Source organism: Prenolepis imparis, unplaced genomic scaffold (genome assembly GCF_030444845.1).
Source record: "Prenolepis imparis isolate NDT839.2.m4 unplaced genomic scaffold, iyPreImpa1.0 SCAF_7, whole genome shotgun sequence".
Lineage (NCBI taxonomy): Eukaryota > Metazoa > Arthropoda > Insecta > Hymenoptera > Formicidae > Prenolepis > Prenolepis imparis.
This window is the reverse complement of record NW_028141165.1, coordinates 12290764-12309088: the sequence shown is the minus strand read 5'-3', so window position 1 is coordinate 12309088 and position 18325 is coordinate 12290764. Positions and strand designations below refer to the sequence as shown.

The following is an 18325-nucleotide window of genomic DNA, read 5'->3' as shown; positions in this document are numbered from 1 at the left end:
TGCCTCCGTAAAAGCGTCCTCGCGCTCTCGTCCACAAACACAGCCGAGAACCTCGGCAGAGGGAAACTTATTGCGAGGTTGGAAGAGAGAAATAAGTACGGGGAGATAGGTAGATCAGAACGTCGTCCTTTACCGTGATTTTCGGCTCGTGTACTCGCTGTAGATGAGCAGGGAAAAACTTTATCTTGTATCTTATAGATATATAGTCAGATTTTCGGATAGTCTCTACAAAAACACCCAAATTATATATGTATAAATAATTTATATATAATTTGTGTGTATAAGGGTACAAAGTATGAGTACATATCGATGTGTATTCGTCAGTGTCAATGGCTGGGTAACGTTTATCGTGCGTTTATCGCGTCGCCGATAAATTACCAAGAGCAGCCAGATATAAACGTTACGGTCCATTAACCGGAAACTCCGCGTAATGCCCGTCTCCGCGTAACGTTAATTTCAACGCGCGCGTGCTGTACGCGGAAATGGAAATGCAGTTTTATTACAAAGGTACAAAACCACTCGCGCCAGGGACAAGAAACGAATTCAGCGCTTCGCTTCGGGCACTCGCCCCTTTCTCACGACCGGCCAGTAAACGCGCATTTTTCTCGTCGTAAAATTAACTCTCTTTTTCGCTCTCCCCTTCTCTCTCTTTCTCCCATTTCCTCCCATTCGACTGTCTCGATGAGAAAGGTTATTCATATCAGGGGGCGCGTATCCTTTTCCGCTGCAGATTACTTCAAAGCAAATATTCATCGCGCGTTCAAAGGAATTACAAGAATATAACTAAATCCGTCGAATTTTTGCGTCACAGTTTAAAGCAAGATTGCTGTGATATGAGCAAAATAACGGGCGTGCATTGTACCAAACAAAAAAAAAAAAATTAATACGCTATTGTCGCGCGCGTAAATTTCTCGCAATTCTGCGTAGCAATCAAAATTATAGTATTGGTTTTCTCGTGCGCGTGAAGATTGAAAATTTCATTTCGTGTGACACTGAAATGTATCTAAAAAAAATTGCCAATTACTGCAAACTTATTTTTTATTTTTAACACATGGCAAATTATTTTGCGTGCATAGTTTTTTTTTATTTGACTCATTTTTTATTACAAACCGAAATTAAAGTTGTACTAATGAGGAGTATTTTTTGGATCTGAGCTAAAAATACACTCTCACCTAAATGCTTTGATATTCATTTGGAGAATACTACGAACTCTCTCGTTTTGCCAAATCACAATGTCCTCGAAATGATGGTAAAATTTGATGTAAATCAAAATAACAGCGGCCAAATTGTCGGAAATGACACCTGTAGCCAAACGATTTTATTCGCTAAGAGAGTGCGGAACGTATTTACTTCCAGTTTATAGTCGGCTTAATGCCGCATTGATATTCCAAAATAATAGCGACTCGCATAAACGTGCAGGTAGTTCCCGTAACGCGGTATTCAGGTAAGCATTTAGATTTATCGTTTTCACTGACCAACGAACATGGCTTTGCATCGAGGAATTATATACCTACTGAGCAGATCAATCTACCATACTGTATTTCGCTGTCATTTGTTAAATATGTGCAAAGTCTAAAAACGAAATCTAGCATCGAATTTAATGTAGTCATTCATTTACACTTCTAAACCTTAATTCATCTTTGACATTTTCAATCGCTCACAAAATTCATATCCCGATATTCTTGTTAATTAAGGAAAAATCAATTTCAGATTTCGTTCGGAAATTTATAAATTATTTCCAATCATCTTAAATACATTTTGTTTGTCGAATTTAATTATTTTCCATATACATTTAGCACTCGATTAAAAAAAAAGAGAGAAAAAACGTGTTCCTTCAACAACTTAATTGGTCGTTTGCATCAAATGCAAAATCTTGTAGTCCCCTCGTAATCTCAATGGTCTTTATGCCATTGTCCCATAACACCCATGTCATTAACAAGTTTCGAGCTTCTTAGTTGCCGTCCACGACCCTCTGAAGTGTCGTGGTCCCGCACCACTTCAATCCACAAAGACGGTCCGCAGCCATCTCGAAGCCGCCAATTAAGTTAGTTACCACATTCAAGAACTCGAAAGAATTTACCGTGACAAAAAATAAATAAGGCGATTTTATTGGTTTTCCGCGTCTACATGATATTTTCACGCAAAACTGGGAATATCTCCAATAAATTGAAAAATCGAGAAGTAGAACAAGTCTACGATTGATCGGCCGGCTTCCATGTGGTTTAAAGTTATTATCCGTCGCCATGTGGAAAAAGTACAATATGGTAGCAAGAAAACGGAGAATCTTAAGATATCATTTATATCATTCTATCAAATAATATACGACTGGCGGAGATTCTCAAGTCAATTAAACATTCAAAGTTGCTAGAATTTATATATATATTCAACTAAAAAGAGGGAGAAAAAGATTATCGATTTAGTATCGTATCGACAGATGCGCGTAAATAAAATGCATCGAATAAATTAGTATACCTCACTATAGAGCCTTCGGTGCTTTCAATATCTTTGAGATGATAGTTCGCTTACCGCAGCTCGTTACTTCGGGAGTCTTTACCATTGTTACGCGCCACTGACCATTGGCGAGTTTCGGACTTGCCCCGTCGCTCGTTGAAAGGAAAGTCAAAGACGGTCCCCGTGCGAGAAAGCCGCCAATTAAGTCGAAAGGGGAGGGGAAAGTTTCGCCTTGGCGAATTTCGAGGCGTGCGCGCCGCTGCGGTTCGTTTGCCGCCGTCAGAGTGCGACCGAGAAAATACACTCTGACCTGGATTGGCGTTAGGTAGACGCGTACTCGATGTCTCTTGTGTACTCGAAATCGAAGTTCGTGTCCGCGGTCGTCGGTGCGGCGTACTCGAGAGAGATTGTGTCCGTTCCTTCGTACGTGGGCGGAGGGAGATTTGCCTCGATAGGGCCAAACAAGTTGAACACTGCCGGACAACTTTCAAATAGGGTAGTGAGCTTACCGCAGCACGGATGCGGTCGCACGCGCCGTTTCAAAAAGATCGAAGCGTGATCGCGCTTGTACGATAAAGCATTACGTTATTAATTTCAAGAGAAAAATGGCAAATTTTTAATTGAATTCTGCATGAGAGATGGAGAAATATCTTACTTTCCATCAAGTTGAAAACTGTCTTTGACAGAGGTCAATCCAAGGTCCCCTCCCTCTCTCGTTATTTTCAATCGTTCATCAAAATCAATCGTTATTTTCAGAGATCATATTTCGTATCTTCGTCGTCATTATAAGACGATCTGTTACCAAGAGCTCGCAGAAGCTTAGCGACGAAATAAGCTCCATTGGTACAAACGCTCAGCTTCTTAGCCCCTATAGCCTCGAATAAGGGTGAAAGAGGACTAATTTGTCTATCCGCGCGCGCAGTTGGGGGAGAACTGGAAGGAAAGAGACGCGGTTATGGGTCACGCTTGGGTGTGCAATACATCCGGGAAACCGCCCATCCACATAACGGGGAACACGAACAACGCTCCGGTACGTTGTTTCCACGATCATCATAATCCACCCCTCGGCGTTGTTTTCGCACGGGTTCACGCCAGATTCCGAGCGACCGAGGTGGATTAAGGATTTTCCGCCTGCCTCCCGACCACCGCTTGTCGTTGGTGACGGGAAAAAAAAGAAATGACCCAATTCGTGGTTTTTTCTTTTTTTGGTTTTACAGACCCGGCTTTTGCAGCTCGTTGCGCAACAGGGAGGACACAGTAACGGCGACGCGGTCGTGCAACGAATAGTCTTGGTAGTATTACTCGGCGTATTCGTGTAAAATAATTGGTAAAATTTCTTACATGGTACGGCGCGCTCCATCTTCTCGTATAACACATACATGTTTTTTATTTCATATTATTAATAAACACATTACTTCTTTCCATATTTCAAAATGTTATTATGACAAATATATAAGAGAAGCGTTCAGATATAAAATGAGACTCGATAAGATAAAAGCCTCGTTTAAATTTATAAATATTTTTTAAATTATTTTATAAACTTCCAAGTTTAGATTAAATACACACGTATATATTGTTTATTAATAGTTAGATATAGCTGAGTCTGTCAATTTATTATAAGTATCTCGCGCATTGTCCATAATAAAATAGAATACCTTCTAATTTTATATATAATTCCATTCTTGCACATATGTAAACGATATAAAATTATAAATAAGCCTATTATAAATTATAGAATATTTATATAATTGGCTTCCATATTATAATTAAAAATATGCAAATATTAAGAAATATAGCGAATGTTTGGAAATATGTTTAAATTTATATATCGCGTTAAAGAAATATTTTATCTTTTAGAATATTTTGTCTTTCTTATCGCATAGAATGGCTTTATATATAATCTCAGAGATACTTGCTGGCAGAAATAATTTTTAATAAAGTGACTTACTGCGCGACGCGCCGAGGATGCACGACTGCGACAGCAAAAAGCAGGTCAGCACCAATGGCCAATTCATCTTCGAATCTGTAACAAAAAAGAAATATTAGAGTCGTTAAACAATATAGTACTATTTAAGCGTTATTTGTTGCAAACAGCCAAAGGACTACATCGATTCAAAATATAAGAAATATATCTGACTATGTGTATGTATAATGGAAAACTCTATTCGCGCGACAAATCACTATTTTTTCCATCTTAATAAAGCACGGCGATTGTCTCCAAATACTGCTAAAATAGCCTGTGTAAACAAGCGTCAGGACAATATCGGTATTTTCTCCTCTTTGTGCTTCTTTGGCTACTTCGACTTATCCCTCCTTATCCCTTACGTGAGAAACCGTGAGAAAACACACACCCGACGCAAATTAATGCGTGCTATACCCATTTCCAAACAACGGCTCGGCACAATTAGAAGAGGGGAAAGAGCCCTTCTTTTCCCGTGTAATATTGATACGAAAGAATGTTCCCTTAATCCTTCTTTCGGTCAGTTATAATACGATACCGATGGATGTGCCCGCGGCTACGTCACGAAGGGAAATGGATCGCTCTTGGCACGAGAGAAATTCAGGGATCGATACTCTAGCGGGTCATTCATGTATAAAGCCCCGAGAATAAGTAGCCTATTGACCTCTCGGGCACGTTCTGAAATTAGACCGGCGATAAAATGTACCAGACATTCTCGTGTTAAAACATTGTCTCTAATGCGTCTCGGCTTCAATTTCGCTGTGGCTTATTCACGAAATAGCCTCGACATATATATATATATATATACGTGGATACGTGATAATATTACGTGATAGTCCGACAGTTTCGTAACGTTCGATCTCGACGTGCCTGTGTAAAATCGAATCGCGTTAATATTTGTGTAGATTCAAGATCCCCTCGGCTCTCTAATAAAAATACACCGAATGGTTGAGGAAGGAGAGACCCTTCTTTCGAGCGTATATATTTGCCTCGTTTCACGAGCCAGAATCGACATTCTCCAGCGGGGCGGAGAGAAATCTGACGCGATCTTATGAGACGGAGCCTGCATTCCGAGCAAATTTTCGGAAGCCACATACTACGCGGACGAGAAATTTCGTCTTTGTGCTCGAAGCAAGCGACCCTCTTATTCTCACCTCCAAAACTAATCCAAAGGAGCGCGAGCTAATATATCCGAAAACCCTCTCGACTTTTATTTTTCTTCTCTATCGATTTAACGGAGCGAACATTAGCTATATGTTCCTCGGACCTGACCTTTTGAATGACCTCGAGCCAGCCGACCGACTGGATTCGTAGATCCTCGCGGTATTCAGGCACTGTCTATACGAATTAAACGAAAAGGAAGATACACGAGGGCTGGAAAACGGAGGAAGGAGTAAAACAATGCGAGCAAGATAAAGGGGGCGAAAGAACTAGTTGCCTTCTCCGCTTGGCGCGTTCATGATAAGACATATAGATATAATGCAACGTAAAAGGGAATATACGAGTATATGTATGTGTATTCTGCACGCGCGATGAAATATGTATGTAAACGTGCGAAAACGTATATACATCTTGTCGCGAGATAAAAGTACGAGATATAAGCCACGACGCTCTCCGTGTAAACGCGCCTGACGTAAATTACTACCGTCACGTTAAATAAATTTGCGTTTTCACCGAGTATTTTCATTCTTGATATTATATGCACTTACTCGCGTAATTCTTTCGTGTCAATCCGGACGAACGCGCTTTCCCCGCAATATCTTGCAATAATCGCCAACAATTGAGACAGGTGACGTACTACATAATAGTTTTCAATGTCGTCCTGTATATGAATATCGCAGTCAATGGACGCATTCAGCGCAGGCAACAATCGTGTAGCACTTGAGTAGCAAATGGAATCCGATTCGCTGAATATCTCAGACCATATACCGATCGTATTCAATTGCTACTGAGCCATTGTCTCCGTTGAATGCGTCCAGTGTAAACATGAAATGAGATCTGGCCAGCTATATTTAGTCCTACAATAGGAATATAAACCAACAATCTTAATGCGTATTGTGCGCGACTATGTAATATCGCCGCAAGCGTAGGAAATGAGTGATAAACATTAGAAACGCGAACAAAACTTTCTATATGTAACGCTTCGTCTTGTGACTGAATCATTCTTGTTATAATTATAGATAAAAAAAAATGACGATATAACGCGCGCCGTAAGATTATACAAAACAGATAGACAAGCTCCGTATAAGAATTCTGAAAATTTATAAAAGCTCAAGTAATTACATGAAAGCTAATACGAGATGTGCTACAAAGTACTTGCAATATGTCTCTCATAGTATTTATATTGCGTTTCCCTGTAATGATGCTAGTTCCTTCGCTCAGATCTACCTCAACCAAAGGTTGACAACTAACTAAATAAAACTCGAAGCCTTCTCACAAACGCGGCACATAGTATAAACCCCCATCTCTTCACTATTTAGTGAGCTTGCACCGGTGTACATATATAATGTTTACGTTTAATCTTGTCAATGTATCTACGAGACTTCGAGAATAAAAATACGCTTTTATTAATAAACAAATTTTTCAATAATAACATGCGAATAAAAACGTTCGTCGCACAGAGTTGGGTCTTATTATTAGTATGTCTTTATTATTAGTAATCTTTTATAATGGCGAGCTAATATGCGAGAAGTCTCATTTTTATCTTTATTCTTAAAAATTTATATATTTATATTAAAATTTATATATAATAATTATAGAAAATATTCATAATCATTGAGTCCAGTTCGGTCCAGTTTCTTTTCCAATGCCATTAATTTATTTTAATTTTCTCCTTTTTTTATTTATTCTCGGTTTAAGTACGCAATTTGCCAATTTCATCACAGAAGCTGTCGAATAGCCGCCTATTCGCGCTATAATATCGGGTAAAATTTAACGATGATATCTCATACGATCGATTACTATGAGAACATAGACGCGCGAGTATACGTATTCTCATTTATTGTATTTATCTGTAGTGGACAAATAAAATCGCTCTTTATCGCGACGTTGAGGATTCTCGAATAAAATCCTAGCAAAGTAATCGGTATCAACATCGACGAAACTCGTATAAAGTCTCGCGGCACTTCTCTTCCTTCGCCTTTCCCTCTTTCCCTCGTCGGAGATCGACGGTCTATTCTTTTCTCGCCGCGCGCATTCCGTCCTCTCACGAACACAGAAGACAACTAATATCCCGTGCGGCCTCTATTTTTCTTTATTAGCCCGTCACTGAGCAACAATGCCGTGCTCAGCGCGCGCCACACCGGTGTCACTTGGTCTGGCTTTTCGCAAACTCGCGCAAGCCAGGCCTGCGAACCGAGACGTGGACCGCACGGATGCGAGTGAGCCACATCTGCGGATTCCCGCAGAATATCACTGTCGCCCGCGCGAACAAAGGGAAACGGGAAATAACGGTAGGGTCGGTACGCGAGGAATGGCTCGGTACAGAGTGGTTACGGTGAAGCAGGTGAAGAAGGAACAGGATGGAAGAGTACGAAAGAGGGAGAAGAGAGGGTGCATCGCCTCGAGCGTCTCCTCGTACCGGTCTCTTACGTTTTCCCCCCGGTGTCCTTACTTCCTGCAGCCGCACCGTTGCATCGTTGCTCTCAGCGACCCTACTCGAGAGCAAGATAGAAAGAGAGAGAGAGAGATCTTCGTTTCTCTCGGCTACCCTGCAGCTTCTCTAAATAGCCGTGTGACACTACAGGTCACCATATTACATTCCACGTATACAATGACACCACGCGTCAGTGATGATACACACATATGCGCGGATTTTGAAAAACGTCGAGAAATTCAAGGATGCGAATCCCTAATTCTGATGACGGGCGTGTATGCAAGGAAACGACCGTATCGTTGAGTTTTTTACGCGTTCTCCAAACTTTTAATCTTTTTTTCCGACATTGTTTCCGTCATTACGAGCAGATATACGTAATTGTTGAGTTCTTCGTTCGCGATCATGTTCGCCAGTTTCTCACATTGATTATTCACTCGGTTGTTATTTCATTATAATAATAGCACGAACATAATTTTGCTATAATAACATCGGAACTGTATGTTAATATTAAGGGATATGTACAAGGGGAGGCATCTGATGATAAATTCAAGGGATGCTCGATTATTGATGCGCTACATTCAATTTATTCGAGACTATATTATACAAACTATATCATTATTTATTCAGTTCAATATTAACTTATTTGCTGAAGTTACTAATTGCATTAATAATATATTCTTCCCTTATACGTTAAAAGAACAATTATTTTATGTATAATATTTGTACACGTTGAGTGTTTGCTTTTATTAATAATTCAATATCTAATCATACAAACAAAATATCACAGAGAGAGAGAGAGAGAGAGAGAGAGAGAGAGAGAGAGAGAGAGACCAGCTTTTTTAAGCATAGAAAAAGACATCTGAATTAAAAAATAACATTACTAGCTCGAAAATAAGTTATCGCATAAAATGTTACATTTACATATTTTACGTTATAGAAAAAATAAAGGATTTCAAAATGTCACTGCATTAAATCCAACATAGAAGACTAATACAATTTAAAGTTATTTCCACATCCCGACTATTTCCGGATTTTGTTGAATAAATTTGCCTAATTAGTTTTTCATTGGATATAAATGTGGAACGATGGCCATATGCAATTACTGCAATTAAACATATTCGTTCCCTAGAAATTATTTGAAATCACAGTTAATATAAAGGGAATATTTCGTATGAGAGATGACATAATATAATTTTATATAAAAGCTTATTTAGACAGAACAATTGTTAATGCGATATTGTTGCGATATCCGATATTGTATCGAGGTATCATCTTTCACACAGACGTTACTGTCACTTACAATATAATTGTAAAAGCAATTTAATGTAACCAATTGCTGTCGTTGTATTTCAATTTGTAAAATGATTATAAAAAGAGAGAATTCTAGAGAATGTCAAATTTTATTGTCACATAGACATACAAACCGAAACAGTCGGCACAACGATTTATTGCACGTGTCATATTTGAATTATGAATAAATTTTAATTTTTCAAATTTTTTTTCGATTTTCCTATAAAAAAAATAAGCATTTTGTAACTTAAATCCACATCGCGCGTACGCAATGCTATATTTTATTTCAAGCAAAATTTATAAAAATGTATACGATGTCGTCGTATAAAACACGAATGCAAACATCACGAAAAAACTGCTGAAATACTTATATAGATTCGAACAAAAATGAATTCCCAAGACTCTCTGCCCTTCTTTTGCCTTCATTCTTTTCCTTACGCTCAATTGTGCGATGAAATGCTCATTATAACGCTCATTCCTATCCAATCTAGATCGTTAAGATGAACCGGTTAATATTCGACGCATATTATCTCGAGGTTCCACAATCTACCGGACAATATTAAGCGTTCGATTACATCGTTACACTCGCCACTCCCCTCCCTCTCCCCTCAACCCCGCAATTGTAAACAAATAATTCGATCATGTCGATATGTATATATGCAAGCACTTGTGCTCCAGGCCCTTCTAGCGTACAGTACTCACCACGTCCATCGTGTCTCGTAATCGAATAAAGTGCAACGGTTTACAGGCACTTCTCGTACAACGTTTAACCGGTAATTCATCGAGCTAATACCGCATTAACAAATAATACAATGCAAACATGAGAAAGAGAAAGAACGAAAAAGAGAGAGAAAGGAAAAAAGGGTGAGACAAGAGGGAGGAAAATATAAGTGAGAGAGAACCGTGGATGAGGGAGCGAGTTTAATTTGCAGATAATTATCTTGCTAGCTGCTGAGCTTCATTCGAAGCGAATTGTAGCGAATCCTCGCTACGAGTACCATCGGTGAAAAATTACATCGAAATATCGCCAAACGTACGTATGCATGTTCGCGGCTTTACTTGAGAACTTATAGGGGATTTTATTTTCTTTCTCTCTTTCTCTCTTTCTCTCTCTCTCTCTTCGAATATAAAATTTGATGCGAAAAATTCTGGACAAAACTCTGATTCTGTCCGCGCAAAATTTTCATGAAATTCTCGCCATTTCGAGATACGAGGCTGATTATGTATCGAAATTACACGCCCATCGAAATTAATAACTTTCTACTCGGCGTATGCCGATCAGTGATTCGATGCCTCGTGCAGGGGCCAGATTTCATTAACGATCGAAAAACAGCGCGATGTATGGCCCATTTCGAGCGTGCATTAATTTTAACGACGCTATGCCGTAATGATCTGACGTCACGATTCGGATTGTATCGTTGTATTGTACAGCGCATCGGGAATTTATATTGCGTGGCAAACATTGCGTGAGCAATTTCACGATGCAATACGTTGTAAAAAGTGAATTATGACTTGCAGCTAATATAATCGTGAAATGTTAGATTGATGCAATAGATTTATAATTTTTTTTCTGCGTTTATTTTAATTTTGTAATATTATTTTGTGTATGTATGTGTGTAATATCGTTCTACTTTGCTTATAGATATACCTAACCATTTATTGAAAAATAAATTAATATTTACATATATTTAATTTACGCAAGATTTATGCAAGTTTCTTTTAATTATATCATTATTACCGTGTCTTTCTCTCTCTCTCTCTCTCTCTCTCTCTCTCTCTCTCTCTCTCTCTCTCTCTCTCTCCACTTTAAACGTGTTGGGCGTACTTGGTGTTAACTTGGAATTCTTTTCATCCTGAAATATCACCGTCGACACAAGCACATAATACCTTATCGCACGCTCATCCGACGAATACACAGATTGAAGTGACTCGGAAGCAAGTGTGTGTTACGCTACTATCGATATCATACTCCGACGTACATGCAGAATGTACAGATTGAAATCCGCCCATCGATCGAGACAGCGAATTCCATGATACGAGTCCGATGGCACGTACGAAAAGACAGGGACGGCGCCGCGAACAGAAATACCAGAGTGCCATGGGAATCCTGCATTTTTCTCGTCCGATATAGAGTATAGCGCGAGCGAGCGCGAGAGAGAGAGAGACATGACTGGATATTCAATTAATCTTCACCGGAAATCGATTTTAAGCGACACGCGGTACGCGCGCGCCCGCCCTTATATTCCTCGAAGTATATTTCTCTCCCGTGTAATACCAGGGGGAGAGAGGGAGAGGATCGTGTAGAGCAGTAGATGGAACGATGCTTCGGAAACTGTAACGTTCAATTAATTCCGTGGACACCAACGGAGATAAAACACTACGGAAATCGAGAATGTGCGTGTGTCTTCGTCCAATGTTTTGTTCTATGTGTACTTTGAATGTGCTGGCGAGAAAAATATACACATCGCGAGGAGACGTAAAATATTGCACGTGTGTATGTATATACCGTAATACAGGTAATACCCATTCCCACGTGTGTGTAAACTTTTATCGAGGGGATACCGCGAAAAAGAGAAAATAAAGGATACACGGAGTACTTTATATGAAAAAAGTTTGAGAAAAGCTATAGAGCTATCCTTCCTCCGTCTCTCACCCCTGCAACTTCAAATTTTCAACGAGATTTGGCGTCATATAAGATCGGCGCATTAGACGAGCAAGGGACATCGTGGCGATAATAAAAGATGAGACCAGAAAGACGATGCCAAGAAAAATGTTTAGGCGTGCAGGATACATATTTTTCATTATCGGTCGCTAATATCGCGATTTTTGTTGTTCTAATCTATCGATCTCGTTTCGCATTCGTAAAAAAATATACGCTAAAAAATATTATTATTCGCGCTTTCCGTATTTTTCATATTTACATACGCATGTATTCATGCGTTACGATATAAAAATAACTACAATGGGGTTGATCAGGGTAATTTCGTCGAGAGGCAATACAATATGAAACTGGTTGCACGCGGACGAACACGTTGATTGATAATCTATAACGCTTATTGTTCCCTGTACAACGGATACTAAATATCGGCTTATAGAACGAACGTCGAACGAACTATGCCAGCTAGCTTTAATGAGATAACTTTGAGAAATAAAAGCGTGTGGTTTAATTCCGCGGATATCGAAGATTGATTAGCGAATAACGATCGCGCACTACAATATCTCTTTTTTGCCTCTGTTAAAGTTGTATAAAAAAAAAAAACGCAGTTATTTTTATTAATCCTTAATTATAATAAACTACTATAATTATATTACGAATTATTTCATAAATATATACTATGATTATTTGCGGAAATATAAAGTTCAAATTTTAGCGCACGAAAAGTATCACAAAATATCTCAAAATTAAAGAATGCTTTCGTTAAAGAAATCGCGGAAGAGTTTGCATATAAAATGAGCTAATATATAATCTAAAATTATTGTCATTGCGCACTCGTAATCGATTGATTGAAATTTGTATCAAAGCAAAAATTTTCGCTAAATATATATAAATAATTGCGTTCACAATCTAATGTCGTGACGGATAATAATGTACGGACGTATAATTAAGTCGCGACCGTTCACTTCTCGACGTTTTCTACCGGCATCTCTCCGTCCTGAAGAGCGACTGAAGAGATTACGATAATATCTGAATCTTACGTCTCTTATTCTTCCAGCTTACTTTAATCTCCACGGTTTAAACTCCACAGCTTTCGGTTAAAACACTCGATTTCAGAGTCTTAAGTCCTTTTAATCCATAAGAGAACATTACTCGTCGATTAATTGCATTAAATGCTTAATATGATGTACTTCCCTCTCCAAAGTCCGTTAAATACTTTGGTACTTAGACGAAAATTGGTGATCCGATAAGACTTTAAATAGCCACGCATATGCACCGCATTTGGACCGAATGGAATATCAGATTACTATTAAGCTTCGTTCACTGTCGATTAATTAATAAATGGCGGTTTGATGAGTAATTATAATTTTCTTTTGTAAATTCGGTATTTTGTAATTATTGTAATTTAGCCTTGGCTACCTTAAATATATATGAGAATATAGAATATGATGTAATATATATTATAGAAAAATAAAAAATAAAAAATGTCTGAATAAATAATTAATAAGAGAAAGATAATTAGGATATAAAATTACAGAGAATATATTACAAATTTTATATGAGCTTAGAAAGAAGAAAAGTTTATAAAAATTGTAATATTACGATGATTTCTGTTAATAACAAGAGAAATCCCCAGTTATACCAGTTAATAGAGATTCCTATATTGTGTAATAATTTAACGAAAATGGTCGCAATTGAAATTAACGCATTGTTTCAGCCACATCATCAAATTTAATCATCAAAACATTGAATTCTCCCGACTGTTATTATATCGTTGCGCATATTATAACAAAAATCATTATGTATTCAATTTATTTGATATATCAGGAAAATCCACGATATAATAGATAAATTTGCTTGATTGATGTACACAATTTCAATGTCGTCATTCATTGAATATATTGTAACAAAAATATTGAACATTCTCCTAAATGCAATAACATGAAGCGAATTGTATTATAATTGAAAAATTGAAATAAAACTATTTCGTAAGCAACAAATAAAGAGAACAAAAAGATGATAAAAAATGGGTTATTTTATATAAATTGCTTAATTTTTTTTAGTGTATTATATAATTTTCATTCTTTACCAATTAAAATCAGTTATATGTTTTTTCGCTATTAAATTTTCATAATTTCAATATTGCATAATCTCAATCTTTTCAATTAATAATTAGAAGAAAAAAGCAATAATCCGCAAGACACAAACGAAATCTCTAAATGATTAATTTAGCCAATTATCGAAAATCAATTATAATATTTGAATAATTTCGATCTATACACATTTTTTAATTATCTACAACGTGGTTTCACATTTCATAGACATAGACTATCGTTTAGTCGCGCATGAATGCGGGATGTCACGGGTTATTTTTACATGCTCGAAGTTTCCTACGTGGCTCGATTTGTCAACCGGAACTTTCGCGCGTTCTTTTGTACCTTTACTCGACATCGTGCTCGTGTGCGCGCGACACTTTGTATTCGTGTAGCGTGCTGTGTACACGAAAACAAATCAGAGCGACGCTAATGCACACCGAGAGTTCACGAATTTTCCGTCGCGAAGAGAGCGTTTCCTATCTCTCTCTCTACTTCGTGGATAAAAATCGGTAGCTCGAAAGATTGCCAGAAATGTGTTGTATATAGAAGCGCGAGTGCTATGCCAGCGGTACACTCGCGTACATAGCTCGAGATAATGGCCTCGGCAATGATTTATTACTAACGTGGCCATTGTAATGCTCCGAATTACCGTTAACTCGTACAACCATCTGCCCCCATATAACTCTTATATAGCGAGCGTATATTTGACAATAAAAACAAACAATGAGCATTAAGGTAAACTAATTTGCTATATATATAAAACTTGATTTTTATGTACTTTCGAAAATTAATGTAATGAGCGCTTAGATGATGAAAATATACTACATAAAATAACGTTGAAATAAAATATATGAAAAATCGAATTCAAATTATCTGCGACAAGAAAGGGTAAAATGTTGATGAGCATCTTTCTTTTCCCGCACCTCTTTCTTGCATCTTCCCTTTTTCCCTTTTCGTCTCGCGAGCGATCCCATCCTCTCGCGCGCACATATGTATCATCGGTGCATTATAGATTCTACAGTTAACGGGTTAACAATAGCGTGCTCCGACAAGCGCGATACATAGATGCGAAGATAAGGTTGACCGGCGGAGTGATTTATTATTGCCGTCGTTCTATCGCAATAAATCGATTCGCCATTGACGAATAATCGTAAGCACTTTGCCGGCGTCACGAGAACGGGAGCGAACAAAGGGACAAGAGGCGTCTCGTTGGAAAATCGTAATTGACTACCAGGAGACCTTATCGCCAGTCCGCATCGATATCAATTATCACAAGGAAATTATCGCGCCGCGGATAATAGTTAATTTGCCGAAAGTACGTATCGATCCATTGGATTTATATTCGCGATACATGAGCGCACAATAAAGTAACGGATTGGAGAAACTTCCTTTATGCTTCGCGCTGTACACGAAATTGGAGTATTATAGAGCCCAGTCTAGTGCATAATTATTCCTGCGCGGCACGTCATGATGCAGCAATTGAATAGCAATCGAATTGCGCAGGATTACATGACCTGCGTATTAAACGCATCGACAAAATAGAGAGCCGACAGCCGAAACTTTGCCAGCGCGACATTTATTCGGTTATAAAATACTGCCTGTATATATAGGGCTTTCATGTAGCTTCATTTAATATACCAGGGTGTCCAGTTTAACATTTAAAGTAGCCAATATAAATATATACCGAAATAAATATATACACATATATAAATATAATTTTTATTCTTATACTTGTAAAGTTTTATTCGACACATTTATTTGTTCGCGAAATTTTTGTGAAACAAAAAAAAATAAGTTTAAAATTTTTAGTAAAGAACATCTCGCGCGTATGTGGAGAAAAGGGTTAATAATTTCATACTTAGGTATAATACGGGCGTGCTGTTAATCAAAGAATTAATCAATCGTGTCACGAATTGATCAATGTCGAACGCGGTATATCCTCGTTGCAGACAGAAGGGCTCGTCTGATCGATGCGAACTAATTTGCCGTGTCTCCCGATGTGACAGACCCGAGAGTCTATCTCTAGTCTATCTCCAAGTAATACCGGGATTAAGGATGAACAACTTCGGAGAAACGGAGCGCAGTGGAAACTTCCCTCCGTCTCGCCTTCACGTTTGTCACGTCGCGTGAATTCAGAAAATATATGTGGTTGACGTGAGAAATGAAGAAAATTGGCTGATTGCCGTGCGTATCCGACCTTTATAATTCAGCGCCGCGATCAAAAGCACACGGTGTCGGGTAAATGGTGCCATGAGATTCATCGTCTCGCTCGATAAAAATCAAATAAAATTATTCACTCTTGCCAATATACGATCGTATATCATAAGTGTTAAATACTTGTACGATATTGTAGAATGATATATTTTGCGACTTACTAGTTGTTTGATTTTTTCTAAAAAAAAAAAATAAAGAAGAAAGGGAAATGGATAAAGAAGAGAGAGAGAAAGAAGGAAAGAGAGCGCAGGGGTGGAATACAAATTCATGCAGCGTAAATATGCAACGCCAAAGTTTCGACAGAAACAACGGATCGATAGCGCTTCTTGGCAAGCGGATATAGTGCCTGAGTGCGAAAGACAGCGGTTGTCTACGTAGCGACACGAGCAAACATGCGCAGGAAAACGAGAAGGAGAGATGTACCCGCAGAATCATCCCAGTAACTGATCGCATCTGTCAAATTATCGGTCTTCCGCGTCGTAGCCATAGCAAGCGCATTCGTTATCGTCTCATGTTATCATCGTACGGGATATCCTAGAGGATAATTGATCAAGGTATTTATTGGCAGCGAGACGCGCTCCGTGCGAGAGAGGATAGGAAATTCGGTCGTGTGTCGAGAGAGCACCCTCTATTCACGCGTGCACGACGCACTTCGAGGGTGGACGTTTACCGGACAGCGGAGGGAGAGTGAAAGTGGTGCATCGCTCACGATGCATGGACAGTGCGAGAGAGAGAGCTATAGAATATACAAGTTTACGTGCATATTCTCTCTCTCTATTCGCGCGTGCACCATTGAACACACACATACGTCTATTCGCAGATGTATTCGCATTCTGGGATGTTTGGATGGACAGACGCGCTTGTCTATCCGAGCGAGCGCGATAAACGCGTGCGCGCAAGTCTCGCGGTGAGGAGACCCGATGAGAGAGGAGAGACAAACGGAGAGAATCGGCGTGGGACACACAAAGCACTCTAACGCACACAAAGCGAGAAGAGGAGCTTCGGCGGCAACTAGCCAGCCGGCAGAGCGGGATTGTGGGACAGCTCGTGTTCATAACGCGATCCCGTATCGGTTGATCCAATTTGACTCCCTCTGACACGGTATACACCGTGGGTACCTATTCGCGATAACGCCTAACCCTTAATGCCCAACCTAACCCCGTTGGACGAGCGATTCAACCCGGTCCACCGCAACAAGAATTTCTGCTCGCGTATGTAGGTCGATCTTACCGATGCGATAGCGTTCACTAATCAGATTATGCATAAAATTTTAACATGTCATGATGAATATGATTTATATAAGGCAATCTAATCAATTGTCGATCGAATTATCTATTTTTGTAATAATTAAAATAAATTTAGTTAAATTTTGTATTATTTAATATCGAAAAAAAGAATAATTATCCCCTTTCTAAAAAAGGCATGTTATTGACATTGTTGTCGCTTTTCCGCGATGCTGATTGGCTCTCTGTCGATACGCGTTGTGTTATATTCGTAGCATCGAAAGGCTGTCATCACGAGGGTTAGCAGTTAGCAGTTTGACAGTTAGTCCAAAATAAAATAAAATAAAATAATAATATGTTTTAAATAATATGTTATAATACTTTAAACTTGATTAATATTTTTGACATTCGCCTTATGTGTTATATTTGTAGCATGAAGAGGCTGTCATCGTGAGGGTTAGCAGTTAGCAGTTTGACAGTTAGTCCAAAATAAAATTAAATAAAATAATGACGTTTTAAATAATATGTTATAATACTTTAAATTTTGATTAATATTTTTGCGGAAAAGAGGCAACAATACTTGCGAGAATCGACTCAATATGTCTTTTTTAGAAAAAGACTAGAATAACACAAGCGCGCGTTATGCCATTCCTCGATTTTATTAAAAAAAGTATGATGTATTTATATAAAGTTTGTTTAAACTTCATTAATATTTTTTTACAGAAATCAGATGATTAAAGCATTACATTGCCAATTAAATTTATAAATAAAAATATGTTATAAAAATTAAAATAATATATAATTCCTTAAGCTCGATTAATATTTTTTGACAGATATCAG

The 18325-nt window shown here is 38.3% G+C and overlaps 1 protein-coding gene and 1 long non-coding RNA gene across 8 annotated transcripts in view; one reads left to right on the top strand and one right to left on the bottom strand.

Annotated features, from left to right (window-relative positions):
• LOC145939027 (uncharacterized) overlaps positions 1-18325 on the bottom strand; it is a 300920-nt gene that overhangs the window by 109413 nt on the left and 173182 nt on the right. For all 7 annotated transcript variants that reach the window (XM_083043056.1, XM_083043055.1, XM_083043060.1 and 4 more), the window contains one exon: positions 4400-4474. In XM_083043056.1, the coding sequence (XP_082899182.1) occupies positions 4400-4466 (67 nt within the window). In that variant the 5' untranslated portion in view covers positions 4467-4474. The remainder of the gene's footprint in view (positions 1-4399; positions 4475-18325) is intronic.
• LOC145939033 (uncharacterized) lies at positions 3163-3850 on the top strand. Its single transcript, XR_014425775.1, has 2 exons — positions 3163-3481; positions 3669-3850. It is a non-coding gene; the product is annotated as an uncharacterized LOC145939033 (long non-coding RNA).